This window comes from Cibotium barometz, chromosome 65 (genome assembly GCF_041138505.1).
Source record: "Cibotium barometz isolate CiBa-2024 chromosome 65, ASM4113850v1, whole genome shotgun sequence".
Taxonomy (NCBI): Eukaryota; Viridiplantae; Streptophyta; class Polypodiopsida; order Cyatheales; family Cibotiaceae; genus Cibotium; species Cibotium barometz.
In genome coordinates, this window is record NC_141110.1 from 29,866,530 (window position 1) to 29,889,336 (window position 22,807).

At 43.6% G+C, this 22,807-nt stretch overlaps 1 protein-coding gene across 1 annotated transcript in view; it reads right to left on the reverse strand.

The window, feature by feature from the left end:
* Positions 1-2,706: 2,706 nt before the first annotated feature.
* LOC147603158 (putative enoyl-CoA hydratase 2, mitochondrial) overlaps positions 2,707-22,807 on the reverse strand; it is a 79,570-nt gene continuing 59,469 nt past the window's right edge. Inside the window, exons 6-8 of the mRNA XM_086797398.1 lie at positions 3,424-3,527; positions 3,258-3,334; positions 2,707-3,165 (exon numbers count right to left, since the gene is read on the reverse strand). Of these exons, the coding sequence (XP_086653524.1) occupies positions 2,989-3,165; positions 3,258-3,334; positions 3,424-3,527 (358 nt within the window). The 3' untranslated portion in view covers positions 2,707-2,988. The remainder of the gene's footprint in view (positions 3,166-3,257; positions 3,335-3,423; positions 3,528-22,807) is intronic.

Here is a 22,807-nt window from a genome sequence, read left to right on the forward strand (position 1 = left end):
CATTGTCTAAAAGTTTTTGTGCATGCCATCAAACCTTGTGTCAACCGGAGTACATCATTGAAAAGTCGTCGCCATTCGATGTAACCATCACTTTACAATTTTTTGAGTATTATTCTCTATTTCTTTCATTTGCAAGTTGGGCCTAGCTTTGTCCTATGAAAGATCATGCATATTGTTTTAACACACGTCTGTAAATTGGTTTCCATGGAAATTTGGAGGCTTTGCGAAAAGGTTAAGTTTGCATGTCTTGGAGGATGAGAAGAATTGAAGGCTTGGAGAAATTCCACAAAGAAAGCTTGATAGGAGGCTTTGAATGCTTTGCCTTGGACGATGAGAAGAATCGAAGGCTTGGAAAAATTCCACAAAGAAAGGAGGCTTTCAATGCTGGCATTTTGGCATCAGTAAAGAGGCTATGAAGGTTGACAAACCTTAAGAAGAAAAGACAACAAAGGTGAAAGTGAGACACAGATGGAGAAAGCTTGATGGAAGAAATTGATGTTATATCTAAGACCTTTGACCACTAGTATCTAACCGATGTATCAAAATAGGTTCTTCATTTTTTGTCCACCTTCTTTGCTATATGGACCCTGAGTCCTTAATGGATGCTTTAGCTTTGTATTACTCCTTATGGGACCCTGAGAGAGAGAGTGTTCTCCTCACTTGTTGCTTTCCCTCTACAACGAAAGATCTAGAAACAAAAAGAGATCCCTTGTCTTCCTCTCCCAGGCTGGTAAACCTTCCTTGCTTCTTCATCATGTGTTGCCAGCTTTTTCTTGGCTCATAAAGAGTCCCAACATTATTTAAATTTAAGATTTTTTCTCATTTCTACAATTCGATAACAAAATCCAGGAGGTTTCAATGTGTATCAACTCAAACATAAGGGGGGCAGTCTAATAGAAGCATAGTTGGGAAATCAGTTTACATCTCCTACCTATTTGCAAAGCATTATCCTACACCACCCCTTATCTATGTTTTCTTGCCATGTGCATTCTAGCCTTAGACCAAATCTTAAGTATGCTTAACTTCTAAAGGTGTGCTTATCTTGCTGATGAGCTCTAGGTTTAGTAACACCCTCCACTTGTGGATGTACAGGTCTTGAATTCAAACCCAAACACTAATATAGAATAATAATAATAATTAAATCTCAAAAAAACTAGTGTGCTTATCTAGAAAGGCCTTCATTGTGATTTTGGCAAGTCTTGAATGTATTGCATGATCTCCCTCAACTTAATTTTGAGCATGTCACACAGTTTACTTATCTCGTGAATATGCTCATTGTTGCAAATCCAAACACTCACATTCTTGAACTCTTGTTGTGCCTCTGATAATTACGAGGGGAGGGGGGGGGAACTCATAAACGTACACTACTATGAGTATTCCTAAAGTGGTACTGGATCTAGCAACAAGTCCAAGCATGAAATTGCAACAGGACCCTGTCTCAGGGTCTAGATGTGTGCTCCCCATGAAGCCTTTAGAACCTATACATGACCAAAGTTTGTCTATGGCCAATACAAGAATTGTGCCTCTTTTGGGCTATCTCTAGGTACTAAATATGATTCCACCAATACCCATTTTGCTATAATTATTAGCTTTGATTCTATTTCTGACTAGATGGCTTTGTGGGCAAGTGTTTGTCAAGCATAAAACACCGTCTACAAAGTAACCATGGTAGAAGATCATGACATGGGTCTTGATTCCATGCATATGCCCAAGTAAAACTTGCATAAGGAAACTTGAGAGCATCCCAACTCCTCTAAATATAGTAAGAAATATTGCATCACTTGCAAAAATAAGGCAATTATGCCAAATGAGTTCACAAATGCAAGAATACTCAAATCCTAGGTTCAAATGCTACATACTCTTCTTCTCCAAGATCAATAGAAAATAGACTTAAACACATCAAGACCTTTAAGATTAGAAAACATGGGATGCGTTAGTTGCCCTTACATCCAAATCAAGGGATGGTCAACCTACCTCCACAAGAGTTTAAGAACTGAATGCTCAAATCCTTATCAATGCTTGTTGGTTTAAAGTTAGAAGGTAAGACTTTACAACCTCTCTGAATATAGTAAGTTTTAATAAGCTTGATTGTGCCAAATGAGTTCACAAATGCATGACTTCTTAAATTCTAGGTTCAAATGCTACATAATATATTGCACTCTTCTTCTCCAGAAGCAACTTTAACTCATCAAGATCTGAAGACCGGCAAAACATGGGATGCATTAGTTGCCCTTACATGTAAATTAAGGAATGGTCACACTTGCCTCCACAAGAGTTTAAGAATTGAATACACAAATCCTTATCAATGTTTGCCGAAAAGGTAAGAGTTTTACAACCCGTTTAAATATAGTAAGAGATATTGCATCATCACTTGCATAAACTAGTTTTAAATAAGGTTGATTGTGCCAAATGAGTTCACGAATGCATGACTACAATTCTAGGTTCAAATCATGCATACTACACTGCACTTCTCTTCTCCAGGAGCAATAGAAAACAGAGTTAAACTCATCAAGATCTTGAAGACGGACAATTACACTTACATCTAAATCAAGGGATAGTCACACTTGCCTCCACAAGAGTGAGTTCATTTGTTAGACATGTAACAGTTAACCCCGTGATCCGTTATCCCCCGTTTGAAACTTGGCAATCCATGATTTGTATGATAGAATGTATGCTTTTTACACTGAACCACAGTTGTCAAGCTTGTTTATGCACACAAGTAACATGTTTGGCATTTTTTGAGACTTTCCTTTCTCTGTATAAAACGTTTTTGAAACCTCTGAAATGTTAAAACATTTTCAAATGTGTTTCATGCCACTATGCTTGTGATCCATACGGCTGCATACTAAAACAAAAATAATTACATGGTGACTGCTCGTGTACAAAAATTGTACTTCTATCTTCATCCTTTTATAGCTGTACATTTCCTGTGGTAAATTTTGTGCATTCAGTCTTTGATGAACAACAAGAATGAGAGCTTTGTGCTTGTCATTCACCACAGTAATGAGGCTTTCGCTTTTCAGCAAATGCATTCAATGCTTCTAGCCTGTCTTTCGTATGCAAGGTTTGAGCATAGCAAGCTTCTTCCAACACCATTCCGGAAGCAGCCTCCATTTCAATACCACGGTCAATAGCAACCTTTGCCGCCCTTACTGCTAATGGACCCTGCAGTGCCAACACCATTGATTGCTTCTTTACATTGTGAGTGAGAAAGCACACAGTTTGTTTGGATTTTATGACACTGCCATGAAATCTACCTGCTTCATTATTTCTCTTGCTATCTCAATGGCTTTTGCATGTGCAGCACCACTGTCCACACAGTGCTCTACAAGACCTGCCAAAATTTTCAGATGTAAGCTATAGATACAACTACACATCCATAACTTCCCAACTTTCCCTACCCCAGAACTCAATATACAGTACCTATCTTCTCTGCATACTTCGCATCAATTCTACGTGCAGTGAAAATAAGCTCCTTTGCTCTGGCCTCTCCTATCAATCTTGGCAGCCGTTGGGTTCCCCCTGCCCTGCATGTAAATCCATCCCGCTGTTTGAAGATCAGAGGGGACACATTTTGAACCGGTAAGCTGTTTATGAAAGAACCTCACCTGCAGTGACAACAAAACTACTTGAGAGTACACGCATTTAATAACACAAACGTGCGTTGAAGAATTTAACACCATAATCCAGCTGCCCAAGGGCTATGTTAAAGCCATCATTGAACTCCGTATTTATGTGCAAGTGTGGGTTAATTTGGTCATGAGGTTAAAAATCGAGACGTCTAGGAATAGACTTGGGTTGACATGATACACAAGGTTAAAGTGATATGCAAGGCCAAGCTTATTGTGTAGAAGAAGAGTCCTGCAAGCCTGGCTACACTTGGCTTGCAAACTTGTAACAAAAGGGGGTTTAACCTTACTAATAAACAGAGGAGACATTAGTCATAAAAAAGAAATCTCTAGAAAGTGAACTACAGAACAGCCCCTAAGTGGAGCCTGATATGTAAAACCCTCAAAAGAGGTAGACTGGAAAGAAAGGAAGGGGCTTCCTCTCCAGCTGGCCACTCTCGGGGTGTGTGGCTACATTGAGGGCCTATAGTGTCAAATCGGTTCATCTTCTCAAGTGAGAAAGAAGCCCGTAGCGCCACTAAGACACTCCCAACATCCCGTAAGGTGTGGATGATGTCCAGCCAAATGGAGCGGAATCATTACCGCAGGGGGAGTGGATGCACCCTCACTGTCCTCTCTGCATCTAGCCCACCAGCTATGCGAAGCGGTAATACTGCCAATGATCTCCCAGGATGGCATGGTAGCATACAAAAGTGGCCCAATGGAGTGTGTATTAATAATCTTTACATCTCTTTCCCTTCTCTCTCTCTATCTCTTGTACACGTGGTTCAATCTGTCACTGCACGCTCCGTTGGGCTTAGAGCGAGTGGATGAAGATGAGGGTCTCCTTGCTCTCCACAAGCTTGATGCCCAAAACAAGAGGGCTCTAGCTTCTTTTATACTTGGGGAGGGCCTTGCTTTTCGCCAAAAAGCCATCAAGCTGTTGCTTTCCCTTTTTGCTTTTGCTTTTGCTTTTGCTCTTTTTACTTTTATTAATAAAATATTACTCAACTTTTGGTGCTTTGCTTTTATGGCTTTAAGGCCTTGTTTTTTTGGCCTTAGAGCTGCTTTTTGAGAAAGCGCCTTTTAGCTTTTTGGTCCGGCTCAATCTGCTCTTTCCAATGGTGCCCTTGGCTGGTGGTCAACCGTGTTTGACTTTTTGCTTTTTCTTGCTTTTTGACCAAGAATGGTGCTTTTTCTTAATCAAACCTTATGGATCTTGTCCCCATGTCTTCTTCCACATGTCTGGTGTCCGAGCATGGGTTTCATCATGTGAAATAGAGCTAGGAGTACCAAACATTTACATACAAGGCCTAATAAAAGTAGTTTTCCAAAGCTTGAGTTGTAGTCAGCCCTATGTAAGGTGGAGCATGGCTTTTCTTTGTTCACTTTTGGCCTTAAATCCTTTGTCTCATATAAACGGGTTTGCATCATAAGAAACCCCTTTTTGATGACATAACAAGTCACCAAATCTTCATTTTGCAAACTGTTCCAAAACATCTTTGAAATCCTCTTTGGTAGCATAAAGATCCTTCATCAAAGCAAAATCCATATGGTAACCCATAGAAACCGCATGGCTCAGCATTCTCCGAGATAATACATACGCTACCTTGTTGTCTTTGACGTTCCCAGGTCACAGCATGGCCGTCTTGGTTCAAGACTGCTCCAATGCAATCTCATCATGTTCAACCACAAAAAGGTCTAGAATAACCAACACCTAGTCCTTTGCTAGTATAAAGTCTCAATGCTTAAAGGCTTTTGTTTCAAAACTTGCAATGGTCTAAAATCCACTGCAAACAACTTGATGAACGTCGAGGCATAATGTCAATCTGATGATCTTCTGGCCTCTCTGTCTTCTTGCTTGACATAAAGAGGCTGCATCTGAGATGATAGGCCTAGGGATGGCCTCCTTGTTTCCTACATGAAAAGCAGACCCGGTGGCTCTAGATCCTTCTGCAATGGTGACTCCTTTGGCCCGAAGATAGGCTTTGTCAGCTTCATCTTCCTCAGCTTCGATGGCTCAATCATTAATGAAACCTTTGGTCCTGTTCCCTCTTGGTTCTGCAAGCAAGAAATTCTTCGTCTCTAAGAAGTCATCTAAACTACTAAAAGTCATGGTACTCTTCTGATGTCATAGCCGCGGTTTCATGAGAAATAGATTGACGGACATGGTTCCCATCTTGAAGTCCTGGATCAACTTGGTAATTGTTTCCTTTATTAGGCTCTTGGTTTCCCTCATCTCTTGACATGGCTCTATCACCCCAAGAAAGTTTCTTCAAGAGAAATCCTTCTCTGATACCACTGTAAGCCCAGCTAGGCGTGCCATGACAGATTCAACCACGTGTCCAAGAGATAAAGATATAGAGAGAGGGAGAAGAGAGAGAAGGAAATAGGATCTTGCAGAGTACACCACAGTGAGCACGGAACAAGCCCTGCCCCCTTTCAGGAATTTATTCAAGAACAATCCACGTGCACGTTGGCCAAGATCAATACAATCAATGAATACAAAACAAACAGATATGCCGATGTAGGATATCCAAGTCGATGTCGATGTTGAGGCACAAGATCTCTGATGTCAAGCACACCACGGGGATGACCCACAAGTATCTCTCACTGAGCTAGTACCATATCCAATATCCAAATCCAATGAATCCAAATCCAATATCCAATATCCAAGTCCAAATCAAGTCCAAATCCAAGTCTGAATCGACTCCCAAACCTCAAAGATGTCCAAGTGAACTCAATACCCAATCTTCAGGAGGAAAATCCTCAAGAAGCTTCTCGAAAAAGCAAACACCAAGGTGGCAGCGCTAGTGGCTATGGGCGGCGAGCGGCTATGCACAGGCGGCGAGCGGACAGTCGCGGCGGCGGATCTAGGCGCACAAAGGCAGTGGCGACGACCGCGGCGTATAGAGACAACAGTAGCGACAACGGATCTAGGCAACGGTAGCAGCACAAAGAGGCGACGACAGCGGAGCTGTGCGACGGCGGCATTACACGACGGCAACGGTCGGGCTAAGCTGGGCCAAGGTGGTGCAAGGAGGTGAAGCCGGAGGTGAGACAGATGATGAAGATAATGATCTCCATAACTTTATGCACTTGATTATCTTCACACTCTTGATGAAGCTCCTTCAATCTTCAATGATCTTGTTCATGATGAGAAGAGAGACTCATGCTTCTTTTATACCTTGGGGAAGCCTTGCTTTCTGCCAAAAGCTTGTCCATGCTTTGGCTTTTTCCTTTTAGCCTTTGCTTTTGCTCTTTTTACTTTTATTAATAAAATATTACTCAACTTTTGATAAAGTTCTTGTGCTTTGCTTTTCTAGATTTAAGGCCTTGATTTTTGGCCTTGAAGCTGCTTTAAGAAAGTGCCTTTTAGCTTTTTGATCCGGCTCACTCTCCTCTTTTTAATGGTGTCCTTGGCTCGCGGTCAACTTAGTTTGACTTTTTGTTTTTTTTTGCTTTTTGTCCAAAACGATCCGGAAAATTTTTATAGTTCTCTCCGACATCTATCCTATGGATAGAACAGCCCTACTCGGATACGATATCAAAACACTGTTTGAGCACATGGCTACAGGTTTCCAGAAGACCCTTGATGCTCAGAAGGAACTTTATACCAGACAATTGGACAAACTCCTTGAGCAGTTGGCCAAGCGAGAGTCTTTGTTGAGCAACTACCGACGCTACCCATATGTGGAAAGATTACTATCTGGAAAGGTAGCTTGTGACAAGTCGGTAATGGATATCTTTGGAGATTTAGCACAGGTTCGCTGAAGACCCCGCAGATTTGACTTTTAGGTACCTTTGGGAGAACGGTGACATCAAGGTGCAGCCAATGGCGAATTTCTCATTCCAAAACCTCCTGAGCAGTATAGGAAACCTTCACCCGAGGATTTGGATGAGCACTCATGTTATGTGAGGAAGAGACCTTGCTTTTTCTCTGTGACACCACCTGAGGAGCATCCGAAGACTGAAGATCTCACACAGCTCCCTCTCTTCCTCCTAGGTTCAAGGGAAGAGCAACTCTTGGTAGGAAGCCCCGCGCTAGAGTGAAACAGAATGTGTGGCAGCCTAAGTACAGAGATTGTGGAGCAGTAGGTCACACGACAATCTTTTGCCCTCATCCGAAGATTACACATCATGATGATAAAGAGGCTTCGCCTGAGATATAGATTATTTGACGACGAACTTCAGCCTCCCCATGAAGGCATATGTTTTTATGTAAAGAGGATGCTATTTCGCATACACCTCGGTTGTGTAGTTTTGCCAGTATCATTTGACCAGCTAAGTATTTTGGCTTATGTATATGCAATTCTTTTGAAAGATATATATTCAGTCTTTTGTCGCTTGAATATATGTTTTTACTTTTGCATATATATGTGCAAGGAGAATCCTCATGTTGGTGTTTGTTGCAAGATAGATACTTTGAGCAATTCATTATCTATCGCTTTTTCTTGGCCGCAAAGCCACTAACTAATTTATGATTTTGGTATTCTATGCAATACGGAGTCATTAAAATTCCGATTCATCTACCTGCAATGAGGATTTACTAGATTTCTATGGCACTTTTGTCATTTGCATACACATGACATTTATATTGGCGTCAGTTCTTAAATCACGTTTTTTGCTCCCTGTTTTCTAAGATGCATTGGATTTATGGAATTCATGAATATCTCATGGATCCAGGATTTTTCTATGGATTTCTATCATCAGCCGAAATGCCTGTAAAACTATCAATTGTAGACATACTTATGGAGACCAAGATCTCTATGCCTGTGACTCATTCTTATCTTATGTTGGACACCCAGGAGCATGAAAGACTCACTCATGGAAGAGTTGGTGACTCTTGTGAGCGAGTATCTAAACTCATGCAAGAGTTGGTGACTCTAGTGAGTAAGTCTTCGCGGTCATGGAAGAGTTGGTGACTGTAGTGAGTGAATATCTCTTCGCGGTCATGGAAGAGTTGGTGACTGTAGTGAGTGAATTGCCATGGCAAGATCTTTTGTGGCTATGTATTCTGCTTATTCTCTTTTTGCAGGTACTCAAAGCTACTTATGGATTTATGAATATTTGGGACACAATTGACTCTTGTGCCTGTATCTGGTTATTACTAGAGTTGTTGACTTGGTATATGGCCAAAGTTTGTTTCTCGATTTGGTTGGCTCTTGTGCCCGTATCTGGCTTCGGGTATCTCAACTTATGGGTTTAATGTCCTGATTATGAAATACTAAAGATTAGCAGTGCATCTGCTAAACTTGAAGAGTATTCGAGTCATATCACGCTTATACATGGACAACTGTTTTATAAGACAGAGGGGATGTCACCATTTGGTCCCTTCAACAGTCTTGATCGGTGTTTTGGGGCAAGCCCATGCACTGAACAGAACCAATGAGAACGGGGATTTTCAACAGAAGAAAGCTAAAGCATTCATTGGCAAAGATTGGCCTGAAAAATTGTTATACAACATGAGCATCATGGGATTTAATCATTGAAGTGACTTATAAGATTTATTAGTTTGTTCACACAACATTAAAGTTGGGCTGGACATATTATTATTTTGGGCATGTACAAGTGGAAAGGAGGAGGCGCCTAGCTACAGCTTGGGCAACAAGTTGGGAAAAAGCGAAAGCTGGGATATTTTGAGCAAACTCAGCCACTTATGGCAAAAAGGAAAAGCACAGTTAAAGATAGAGCTGGTCGACTTCATAGAAAGCAAGGAGGGGCTATTGTTGTGGCATCAAGCACACATGGGAGTAATGGCGGGCTGAAGCTGATCTCTTTCTCTCTTATGCGCTTGAGAGTACTGGCCGTACAGCAGTCGTTTTCTTTTGGCTTTCCTACGCTGGCCGTACAGGTGTTCTCCCATATCATGAGCTAGTTAGCTTCTACTGTTGCCTTTCTCTCCTCTCACAGCACAGCAGCACTCTACTGTTCAAAATCTAGTCGCCAGCCGTGTTTTGCATCTACTAACCACCCCCAAAATCTAGCCGACTCCTGGCTGTACTGACAGTCGTACAGTAGCAGTACAGCAGCCGTACAGTCAGCCACACATGTGACTTCAGCTAGTGTTTTTCTCTCTTACAATCCTGGCCATGCAACAGGCAGATTTGGGGCTGATTGTGGGATTGTTTTGAGCCAGAGTTTTTGGACAACTTTTGGAACTGTTTTTTTGTCTTTGGTTCTAGGAAGAGAGCCAGGCCAGAGTCTTGTTTACGCTTTGTGAAAAGTTGCTCAATATAGCTGTGGAAAATCTGGTGCACCTTGAGTTCTTGAAAAGCTTCTGCTGAATAAAGAAGTTCCTACGGGAGCCGGCCATTCTGGCTCAATGTGTTGTCTTTAAATTGTTGTGGCTTCCTGTTGTGTTCATACTCTGTTTATATATTTGAAGTGTTTGTCTATTGTTCCAAATCCCTAATCGGTTACACAGGATGCACGTGATAGCACATGTTCCTATCCACTCTTTGTGTAGACATTGAAAGGTGAGTGAGTCCTTGTGGACAGTGAAGCAGCTTCCTCTACAATAGAGGACAAAAAGGAGAGAAGCAGGCAACCACCGGTGGATGGCTTCAAGAGACCCAAGCTTGGACAGCTCCATCCTTGGGGAATGGTTTGCGGTGTATCTTTTCCCAAAATACACCCCTCACATACATGTCATGTTGGAGACTCAAGAGGTACCATATTGTCAACCATATGATGCTTCTGCAAAAGCATCAAAATCCCAAAGTTTCAAGGCCCAAAATGAGCATGCCATAGCTTTGCAACATGCATAGCAAGAGTGTGGGCAGCCACTGTATGTGCATCATATGGACACTTCTTATAGCTGTCCAGCTTTATACAAGCCATTGCACTGTGTTTCAGAAGTGACTATAGCATGACCCCTTGAAGGGTCCTTAACTAAACACTTCACTGATCTCAAGATTTACACTACAGGTAGTGTAAATACTAAAAGGAATCCGCTAAAAAACCAATAGTCAAATACCAATTGAATGCATACTCACAAGAAACATTTTGAGGGTTTTTTTTTGTTTCGAGGCTTTGAAGTTTCGCTTATAAACATTTCGTAAAAAACCAATAGGTTTTGAAAAAGCAAAATATTATTGTTATTTTTTAAACATAAAGCATCTAGGGACCATTATGTAAAATGCAAAAGCTTGATGGGTAGAATTGGTAACTTCAATGGACAGAATTCAGCAATCTTTCGCGACAAAGATAACGCACAAGATAGAAAACTGCACAGAGAGAGAGAGAGAGAGAGAGAGAGAAACACAAAGAAAGATATATTAACGTCTGCAAAAGGCCAAAATTGGCCTATGAGACAAACAAGTAGTACAATGATGTTCCTCCAGTCATCAAGAGGAAAATGTGGAGTGAGAATAAAATGTACAAGTATGACAACACGACCATAGGGGACTCAATGGTGGTGTACAAACAAGAGGGTGTGGATGGAGTACTAGGGCTACTAATGCATCTCTATATGCTGAAGGGGTGATACAAGTATGATATGTTATCTACTCCTAACTCCATCCAATCCCATAGTCAGGGTACAATATGTCATACTTTATACATCCGATCTGAGGATGCCGTAAATGTCTAGAACATGCGTCCTGGATCAGAGTGAAAATGTGCCAGCTGCTCCTGGACCTCCTGCTGGTGTCGAGACCGGATGGCCGCGATCTCTCTGTGGTGTAGCCGTGGCGTCTGGTAGCCGGCTAGTCTGGGTCGTCGTCTAGCTCGAATCTCCTCCGCTCGCTGAGATGTCACTCCCAATGTGTGTGGCTGGGCTACTGGTGCCAATCTCTAGAAGAAGTCAGTCAACTGGGACTGTCTTCCTCCGCTATGATGTGCGGGTGTCTAAAGTAAGATCTCCCTATGTCTCTGTAGTGCTAGTAGTAGTCTGCCTAGCTGTCTCTGGTCCGATGTCTCCCAGATCTATCTAAGTGATGTGGTCCCTCTAAAAACCTCAGGATAGCATGCCCTGATCTCCTGCAAAGCACCACACTGGCAAACAAAATGCTCCTCTGTCTCTACCCCCGTCTGGCATAATCTGCAAATGCGCTCTGCTCGAGGGATGCGTGCTACTCTCCCAGTCTCGATCTCTAGTTGGTGTGATGAGACCCTTAGTCGCCCAATGGCTACTCTGGCTCCATGTGATAAGTGGACCTCCGTCTGGATACCTCAAAAGCAGCCCGAGATACCTGATTTAGTGGGAGCTCCCGCATCCTGTCGCCCTCAGTCTCTGTCTCCGTGCCCAAGTTTGGTCAATCAGGCATCTCAGGGTGAAAATGTGATCAATAGTAGAGAAGGCTCGCCAAAAACCTGCCTGACCAGGGGCACGAAGCCCCTCCCTCTCAGCGTGTGTGCTCAATTCTGCCTCCAGGATAGCCCCATAGAGTTTGGCCAAGGTATGACCAATCATGATAGTCCTGTAATTACCGAGGTCCAACATGTCCCAGCTTTGTGGATCGGTACAATAGTGTGCATCGTCCACTCAGCCGGGAAACCTTCTACCAGAGCCCTGTTAAAGAGGTAAGCAATAAAAGGAGAGAGTGCGTCAGCTGCATAAATGAAATGCTCACCCTGTAAGCCGCTGTGATCCTCAGCTCTCCCATGTTGGAATCTATGTATAGCTCGAGATACCATATTGATAGTAAAGAAAACCGATGAGGTCGGTGGAGTCTCGGTGGGGCAAGGGATGAGTGGCTGGTGCGGAACATCATAAAGCCCTTCTGCATAACTCTGCCAGCGTTGAGGATCAGTAATCGGGGTGGGGGGGGCGTGGCTCTCTGAGTCGTCGCCAAGCAGTGGCTGCATCTTTGCTCATGAGCATGTGGTAGATGTCCCAGTATTGAGCCTCCTCATATGTGCGTCGCTTACGGCGTGTAAGAGACCGCATCTGTCTACGGCCTGCTGCTGTGTTATTTCCCCTTTCGCTATCTGGACTCGGAGATGTCGATGAAGCTCTCTGCACTCATTATCATACCATCTATTCTGGGGCATGTCCCCGGATCTAGGTGGCTTCCCTGTCTGGAGATGGTGTGGAAAGCTGTGGCTAGCTACTGTGTGCAGTATGTGTGAAAACTGGGCCGTCAGTACATCGATGGGTGCTGTAGGGTCCATACCAAAGAGGCCATCATGTACTTTTGAATCATAAACGTCTGCAAGCTCCCGGGTAAAGTGGAAGATGGTACGAGATGCCTGAGTGGTCGGGGGTGGCAGATCAAGAGAGCTCCTGAGAGAAAAAGCCAAATAAGTATGGTCCGCACCAATGGGGCATGTAGGGATAGTGAAAGAGTCTATCAGGTCTGTGTTCTCCCGCGAGCCCAATATGTAGTCCACAGTGCTGCTGCCTCCTGATGATGGGAAACATGTGAGTCTTCCCGATTCTGGCCATTGTGACATCCCGTTATAAATAACAAGATGGTGTCTAACTCCCACGTCTAGAAGGTGTTGCCCATAACCTGTACTGTCTGGCCCACTGTCCTCTGACATCCTCGTGGTCCCTGCATCTACATCGTCTAGTGCCTGTAGGATGAGGGGATCTGTGAAGTCGAATGATTCACACTGTCGATTCTGTGTGCGTGCATTGAAGTCCCCCATCAGGAGAACCTCCCCCATAGTCGAATAGTGTAGGATATCTGTGGATAGAGTGGCGTATGGAGACTCACTAGGAAGGGCCCCTCTCTTCTCTCCTCCTCCAATCTGGTCCTCCATGTGACCTGTGTTGAATCTCGACCCCTTCGGCGGGAAGTAGCATATTGCCAAGTAAACTGTTCTCACCTCTGAGAGCTGTAGGCTAATCCACATGTAGCGTGCCTCTGGGTCTCTCAACACCACCCTGATAGGCTGGTGTAGTGCTCGTCTGAATAGTATAGCGATCCCACCTGAGCCTCTTGAAGTGCCCTGTCCCATCCCTTGTCTATACACTGATTCCCACTGGTACCCTGCTACCCGTGGTAAGCCTCTCTCTGGGCTTTCATGTGTCTCTGTCAGAAACATGATGTCCCAGTTCTCAATAACCTCCTCTAGTCTGCCTGGATGTGTCCATAGAGCCCCATAGTAGTTCCAAACTGTTGCATATATCTCCTTGTGCTTCTTGATAATTTCCTGTATCCCATAGGCCATATGGCGCTATGCCACCATCTTGCCCTCTATGTATACATGGCCGTCTCTGTAATGTGCCTTTTTCCCTTCAGCACGTGCTGCTTTAATTTGTGGCATGCATGATTTCCTATGTTGTCTCTGCATCCAAGTTAGGTCATCATCAAAGTAGATGGGGTCCCCTGGTAGGTTTCTCAATTTAACTCTCTGTCTCATGAAGGTTTGCCTGCTCACTTTGTCTGCGAACTGTAGCACTAGGGCTTTACTTTGGGTGGGGTCCGTTGGGTGGGGTTGTCCTCCATATCTTGGTGAATGGAAGTGGTGCATCTTCCGCATGGCCTAATTTTATGCATAAGTTTCGGCCGTCTGCCTCAGGGGTGCAACCCTCTGTCTCTAGAATACCTATCACGCGTATATTCAGGCGACGGATTCTCCTCGTCTTCTCTTCATCTAGTGTGGATTGGACCATGTGCGTGTCCTCTTGTACTTCTTTCTTAATGTTTTTCTTGACCACTTCCACCCATCCTTCTCTTACTGCTTCCATCTTGCCCTCCAGGGTTTTGGTAATCGTCTGGGTGAGCTCCTCCTTCATGGCTTCTTTGTCTGCCTCGAGGATTTCCCCTTCTTCTGGGCGTTCACGCAGTGAAGCTACTTCGCCTTTAAGCTGGCTCCTCTTGCATTGTTTCCTTTTCTTTCTTCCATGTTTCTGCCTCGGTCTCCAGCTTAGCAATGCAATCAAGGAGGCTCTTCTGGACAGTGTTGAGGTTGTTGTCCGTGGTTTTCTTCAAGTCCTTCAGCATCTTTTCGAGCTTTTCCATACGTGCCTCCATGACGTTTCTTCTGTCGTTAATCCTTGTGGGCTGTGACTGTTACTTCAGCAGACCAGGGTTGGTCTCAACATGGTGCTGACCTTCAGGAGAGAGAGAGAGAGATGGAGGGGACAAAGGGCGGGGTGCAGGCGGGCAAGAGGGCGCACAGGTGGGAGGGAGGGGAGGGAGAGATGCGCAGGAGAGAGACGGGGGGAGGGCAGAGAGAGAGCGAAGGGCAGGCAACGTGAGGGGGGGCCAAGGTAGGCAGCAAGAGGGGGAGGGCGAAGGGCAGGCAGCGGGAGAGAGAGCGAAGGGGGGCGCAGGCAGGCAGCGGGAGGGGGGGGGGGGGCGCAGGGAGAGAGAGAGAGAGAGTTGGACACACTATTGGGTCCCAAATACCCTCAGTAGGGCCCCCACCACGAATGGTGTATTTGCTTTATTAGAATGATACAAATCTGTAAAATATTCTCGTTCTTGACCTTTCACCTTCATCTTGGTTGAGGGTTTTCCCCTTGGCTGTCCTGGCCCTTGGAAGACTCCCGCCCTTTGTGAATGCTAAGATGATTGACTCGATTTCATGCCTATGCTATTTATAGCACCTTAGGTGCTGGTCGGTTCTTGACCTTTCACCTTCACCTTGGTTGAGGGTTTTCCCCTTGGCTGTCCTGGCCCTTGGAAGACTCCCGCCCTTTGTGAATGCTAAGATGATTGACTCGATTTCATGCCTATGCTATTTATAGCACCTTAGGTGCTGGTCGGTTTGCTCTAGAAGCAGTCGGCCTGCTGATTTATTCTACACGAACTGAATTCATGCTTTTTAATCATGCGCCTGTTTTCACACTTGTCTTGGCCGCCTTTTGCTGGCTGTCCAGGCTGTGCATGGCTGGGTGCCTGCTGGGCAGCCACTGTGCCCTGGCCGCCTACAGCCTTGGCTGACCATGAGCTAGCCAACTGGCTGGCCTGGCCATTGGGGCTGGGCAACTCACTGCCCAGGCCATCTAGGCCTGGCCTAAGGCCTACCCCGTGCCCACTCAAGGGATACAAGAACCCCTTTCTGGGGTAGCCCAAAGTGCTGCCCCCTTCTCCTACATGCAATCTACATTGCATCCACACAGACGCTTGGTATCTGGCTACAAGCCGAACACCTTACATCATTTCAGAGGGAGACTCACAATATGGACTGGCACTGCTTCATGTGCAGGGCAATGCACACTTGACCAAGATCATGTACAGGACTTATACACTTAACCTTGGACGCTTAGAGTGAAACCCTGGCTAACTCATGGAACTAGTTTTCCACTAGTTTTCCCAGATTGGGGGTGACATGGAACTAGTTTTCCACTCTAGGTCCTACACGTGCTGTAAGATATGTCCACATGGCATCCAAGTACCGGATGCACATGACATCCCCTTCTGGTTAACTTGACGGAAGCTACATAGCCTCAAGATAGTCCGTCAATAAAGTTGGATAGTCTTCGAAGAATTCTTTGTCAAGCCAAACCGCTTCATGACTCCCTCGGTCTTGAAACTCGCGAGGAACTGTCTTTGCCTTCGGCTGGAGCCGTGTTTGAAGCGGTGCAAAAGGATGTGCTTGGGAACCATTACTTCGCTTTGTGAACTATGTCTAGTTCAGCTTCAACTTAAATCTATGAAGGGATTAGACCTGCATATGGTTTTAGCCAACTGACATGGAACACATCGTGCATAGTCCAACTTGGAGGTGACTTCAACTTCATTGACACCTCGTTAATCTTTCTCTAGATAGGAAAAAGTCTGAAGCTTCTGAAAGATCTTTGGGCACCGCTTGCCCACCTGTTTCAACCATTGCTTCATAATGCGAAGATAAACCCAATCTCCTTTCGAGAACTTCACATCCCTTCAATCTTTATTGGCCTGTCGAGTGTAGGGCTCCTACGCTTTAGCCAGCCTATCTTTCATTGATTCCAAGATCTCCTAGTAAGACTCCATCAATCTGTTTGCTTCAAGGAATAAAGACAAGATTTTGGTCAATAGCGATTGGAATGGCCTTTCAAACGCTGTTTCATAAGGAGTCCTGCCAATAGCTCAAGAAAATGAATCATTCAAAACTGCTTGAACTAAAGGCAAATATGGTTCCCACTTACCTTGCTAATCGTGGACATAGCACTTCAGCACATCAAAGGCCAACTAGTTGTAAATTTTTGTCTAGCCATCTATCTGTGGGTGAAACGCATTGGAAAATTTCAGTTTAGTACCAAAATTGTCAAACAACACCCTCCAAAAATGACTGGTTAACTCAGCATCTCAGTCTAATACTATGGTCCTAAGAATCCCACCAATCGGGTATAATTTCCTGGAAGGTAAAATTTGGCTCCAACAGTGCTGTCAGTCATTCCATTGTGCACTTGGCACTATCTGAATCCAGCGCAATGCCTGATGGTCACTGGGAACCTCAAATTCTCGACCATAAAGGAAATCCTTCCAATGTTTCAAGGCCTGAATTATTGCTAGGAGTTTCCAACAGTGCTGTCAGTCATTCCATTGTGCACTTGGCACTATCTGAATCCAGCGCAATGCCTGATGGTCACTGGGAACCTCAAATTCTCGACCATAAAGGAAATCCTTCCAATGTTTCAAGGCCTGAATTATTGCTAGGAGTTTCCAATCATAGACCGAGTAGACCTCGCCTTCTAAATACCAGTTCGCCAAGATCACTCTTGCCAATACCATTTTTTCTTACAGCAGCAAAATAAGCTTCAAATTGATGCAACCACGAATAAAGCTAGTGTCGCCCTTGCGTATAAAGCCGCAAGAAATCTTTCGTGCTCCAAGTGTCGCTTGGCATCTTCTTGTGTGGCAATACGGGATGCTGTCGCATGATCTTTCATTAAACGAATCTACAATGCTCGCATCTTTTGGAATCACAAGTTCAACCATGGAGCTATGGAGAATGAAATCTCTCCATGGTTGAGGAGAAAGAAGAAGAGAGAGGAGAGAGCAAGTTGGACACAACACAAGGTGATTATATTTTTTATTTTTATTTTTTTCAAATGGCCTTTGGCCCAGATCCTCCCATAGTTACCAAATGTCACCGCTCGTAGATAGCCGCCCGTAGGCACTTATTTATCCACCCGTAGGCAGTGCCGCCGAGGAAGCACCAAGGGGGGTTTTGAACCCAGGACCTCTTGATCCTGGGCAAACACCTTCACCGCTTAAGCTATAACCTCATTGGCCACAAGGTGATTGTATTATGAATGAATGAGAAAGATATAAATGAACCACCAAGTACAATATCCTTTTATAGGCATCAAACCCTATCTTTTGACTTCAAGAGGTTGTTCACACCTAGAGTGTCCACACCAAGTCATAATGACCGGATGCCCGTATCCCCAATGTCACATGGTATTTTGGTGTATTATTTCAACACCCTCCCTCAACAAAATATCCATGGCTACTATGATGTCAATTGAGATCTTTTATTTGTAGCTAGTAATGTCAATGTAGCTCTTGATCTTCTTTGTGTCGATGTAGATCTTGATGTTGATATAGCCCTTGGTCTTCTTCATCCTTGATTTGATTATGTAATGAAATCCATGTAGGCAAAGATGGATCATATTCTCAATGTGTTCATGAAGCCTGACATGATGATGATGCATGTCCCTTTCAAATCATAATACGTTGAAGATGCTGAAGGGGATCTTAGCCTTATCAATGGCCAGTGTCTTGCCCTTGTACAACTGATTTATGAGCATGATGGATGAGGTACATGAAGCATATAAGCTCATAAATCCCATTGTCCCAAACAATGCTAATACAGATTTATACCCGATTTTGGATTAACAAATAGACCACTCAAATCAAGGAGTAAATCTTATTTGAGGCTTTACAGAGGTTTAGCAACACTTGAATGTGAGATATGAACCATTAATGGCCCTAAAAACCTCAGAAGATTAGCACTAATCAAGGTATTAGTGAATGTAATTTTCTGTTAATTGAGCAAAAAATACCCTAATTTAGAGAGCACCGTCAGAGGGGCAAATCAAAGAGCTTTCTCAATATGAACCTTTAGCAAGCTGTAGCAAGTTCCCAATGGTATGATTGAACCCTCAATGGCCCAAGAACACAAGGATTAGTGCCGATTAATCACTCATTAGAAGAGGCAATTTATTGTTTGTAGTGCAGAAGAAGGGCGATTTGGAGTGTTAAATTGAAGCCTTTTCACAAATCTTCTTCAAAAAACCTTCAAGGGACACTAGTAGCAACATATCTAGTTGAGATTAAAGCCCATAATCATGAGATTAACCAAAATATTCATACCTTAATCTTTCTTTGACCAAAATGACTAATAGAAGAGTACCCAGCACTATAGCGATTTGTACATGCCTCCTTTTGAGAAACCGATGCTTCGGTCGGATTTGTAGCACCCAAAAACCCCCAAGGTAGTGTGGAATTGCACCGATTTGAAAAGATTAGGCCGCCATTGCATTTTTGCCCAAATAATTGCATTTTTCTTAATCATATTCTCCCGGCTGCTCTTGTAGACCAAATGACCTCACACTTTGTGAGCTTGTTGCTTATACCATGTAGTAGCTTCAGCTAATAGGAATTGGGCAAATTCAAAGTGGAAAAGATGCATTCAAGAAAATACTCCAAATTTGCTGCGTTTTTAAATCATCTGCTACTGGCGTTTTTGCGCGCGATTGAGCTCGATTGAATCGGCTGCCGGATGCGCCCTTAAGCTGTTGTGAAGCTCCAACTTGAAGATTATGATTTGGTTGGGTATAGCTCTTGATTTGAAGCCTCCAATGAGCAATAGTGAATGGAGAAGATGAAGTCTTGAAAAGATGAGATTATAGCTTAATTAGTAATAAGCATAAGTGGTAATGAGATTAACTATGAGTAAAGATTTAGCATGAATCACTGATCTAGGGACAGGAGTCACACCGAAAGGGGTGGTCCTTCGGAGTCTATAAACCAACCACACAAGCGAAAAAAAAAAATCTTTCTTTTCTTTCTAGTTTTCTAGCTAAGCCTTCAGACTTGAAGAAGGATTTGATACCAATGTAACGTGTGGAAGCTCGATGGGTAGAATGGATAACTTCAATGAACAGGATTCAGCAATCTTTCACGACGAAGATAATGCATAAGATAGAGAGAGAAGTGCAGAAATAGAGAGAGAGAGAGAGAGAGAGAGAGAGAGAGAGAGAGAGAGAGGGAGGGAGGGAGTTGGACACAGTATTGGGTCCTGAATACCCTCTGTAGGGCCCCCACCAGAAATGGTGTATTCGCTTTATTATCCGGTTCTTGACCTTGGAAGTTACCTTCACCTTCTGATAACTTCTGATTCTATCCACGAAATGGTGTATTCGCTTTATTATCCGGTTCTTGACCTTGAAAGTTATCCGAAAGGGGTGGTCCTCCGGAGTCTAGAAACCAGCCCCACAAGCGAAAAAAAATATATATATTCTTTTCTGTCTAGTTTTCTGGCTGAGTCTTCACACTTGAAGTTACCAATTCTACCCATGAAGCTCGATGGTGTATTCGCTTTATTATCCGGTTCTTGACCTTAAAAGTTATCCGAAAGGGGTGGTCCTCCGAAGTCTAGAAACCAACCACACAAGCGAAAAAGAAAAAAATCTTTCTTTTCTTTCTAGTTTTCTGGCTAAGTCTTCACACTTGATACCAATGTAACATGTGGAAGCTCCATGGGTAGAATCGGTAAATTCACCTTCACCTTGGCTGTCCTAGCCCTAGGCAGACTTCTGCCCTTAGTGAATGCTAAGATGATTGACTGGATTTCATGCCTATGCTATTTATAGCACCTTAGGTGCTGGTCAGTTTGCTCTAGCAGCAGTCGGCCTGCTGATTTATTCTACACAACCTGATTTCATGATTTTTAATCATGCGCTTGTTTTCACACTTGGTCTTGGCTGCCTTTTTCTGGCTGTCCAGGCTGTGCATGGCTGGTCTGGCTGCTGGGCAGCCACTGTGCCCTGGCTGCCTACAGCCTTGGCTGCCCATGGGCTAGCCAACTGGCTGGCAGACTGGCTGCCCACGCCATGTAGGCCTGGCCGACAGCCATGCCCCCTAGGGGCTGGCTGGCTGGCCCCCTTGTCTTTTATAGGCTGGCCCTCAGGCCTATGGGCCCTTGGGGTGGCCTAAGGCCTACCCTACACAGCGTGCCCACTAAAGGGATACAAGAACCCCTTTCTGGGGTAGCCCAAAGGGCTGTCCCCTTCTCCTACATGCTATCTACATGCCTCTACACAGACACCTAATATCTGGCTACAAGCCGAACAACTGGAATGCCTGACATCATTCCAAAGGGAGACTCACAGTACAGACTGGCACTGCTTCGTGTGCAAGACAATGCACACCTAACCAAGACCATGTACGGGACTTGTACACCTGACCCTTGGATGCTTAGAGTGGAATCCTCGCTGACTTGTCCCAGAGTGGGGTTGACATGGAACTAGTTTTCCACTCCAGGTCCTGCACCTATATGTCCACGTGACATCGAAGTGCGGGATGCACGTGACACATTTTACCTTTATAGATGACTCGAAAACATAACAAGTCATGAATTTGAAAGCTTGAAACATAGAAACTTCAAAGCTCAAACTCCTAGACTCTAAGATGTAATCTTAGAGTCTACAAGTTTGAAAACACATTTAACCTTTATAGATGACTCGAAAACATAACAATTCATGAATTTGAAAGCTTGAAACATAGAAACTTCAAAGCTCAAACTCCTAGACTCTACGATGTAATCTTCAAGGTGTAAACTCCTAGACTCTAAGGTGCCAAGTCTCAAGACTCAATAGTGAAGTTTGGAAAACATCAACTCCTAGACTCTTAAGATGCAAACTCTAAGGTGCAAACTCTCAAGATTCAATAGTGAAGTTTGAAGAACATCAACTAAATTTTAATTTCTGTGGTAGCTGTATAATGTCAACACGCAAGGGATATTGTACCCATCTGCTAATTGCCTATTTTAAAAATTAAATTTTAACGTCGTTAGACTAGGATCTCAGAAGGTAATTTTTTTTCTCAAGGTGGATGTTAGAATGGTGTCTTCCCATACATCAATGATAGAATCACCGAGATTTCGGTGAGGGATTGTGGAAAATCAGGAAAAATAGGGAGATGTTGAAAATTTAAAAAAGTGAGATAGGAAGATGGAGGTTTGATGGACAAAAGGAAGAAGAAAAGAGAAGAAGAAAATTGAAGAAAAGAGAGCAAAGGCTTAAGGGGGGAGAAAAAAATTGGAGGAGAGCATAGGGAGAAGAAAATTGAAAAAATAACAGCCAAGGAAGGAGCAAGGAGGAAGCAAAGGATAAGCAATGGGCTGCCAAAATGGGCTCCAAAAAAGGGGTGCGAGGATAAGCAATGGGCTGCAAAAGAGCTTAAAAATAGGCAAGCAGAGGTGTAGGGAGACACCAAACCGAAGGCGCACCAAAAAAAAAGACTTAAGGTTTTGGCGAATCATTTTCCAAGTGGTTTCACGGGTTTCTGATTTTTCAACATCAGTCGGTTCGGACCTCCACTTAGCTTCACCCAAGCTTCATCTTGGTCATGGATACCTCACCCAAGCAATCGTTAGAGCCGCTTCTAGGTGCAGTTTATTTTAGATTGACTGAAATTTCATAGTAATGTTTCTTCCTAGAAACGTCTCGAAATGCGTTTTTTTGTATCCCTTAATTCTAGGTTGAATGCAAAGCTTATCGCTAAACCCTCAACCTTATTTACACAAGGATTAAGGGATACATCTTGGAAGAGTTGAATGAATTACTGGACTTTTATTAGGAATAGTGATCTTTATAAAGGCAATACACACGAGATAAGAGTTTACCAGAGTTGACAAGCGTCCATGCCAAGTCCACAATTCGTCGATGGTCAACACCTTACACAGAGGATATAACATCCAAACTAAGGATTGACCATGAACCCCAATATATAGGTGTTATTTGATCTTATTTCAACCTTGAATCACACCATGTAATGTACTAAGTCACGTGTATTAGGCTCTTTATGAGTTATGCCACAGTACATGCACCCTTTCTACTTCATGGAACTTTACTCTGAAGTCTTGAGTCTAACCTCTGAACTTTCACCTCAGGACTAAACATTATTATCATGTATAGAATCTTCACCTTGACAGAAAATCTTGTATAGGTAATAGGTGTCATGCATGTATCTAAAGACAAAACACGCTTTTCTATATAGTTTTGATTTGTTAGAGAATGTGTGTGTGAATGTATATTTATCTATCAAAACGTGGCAGCATATAATACATTCTGTATTTTTTGAAGT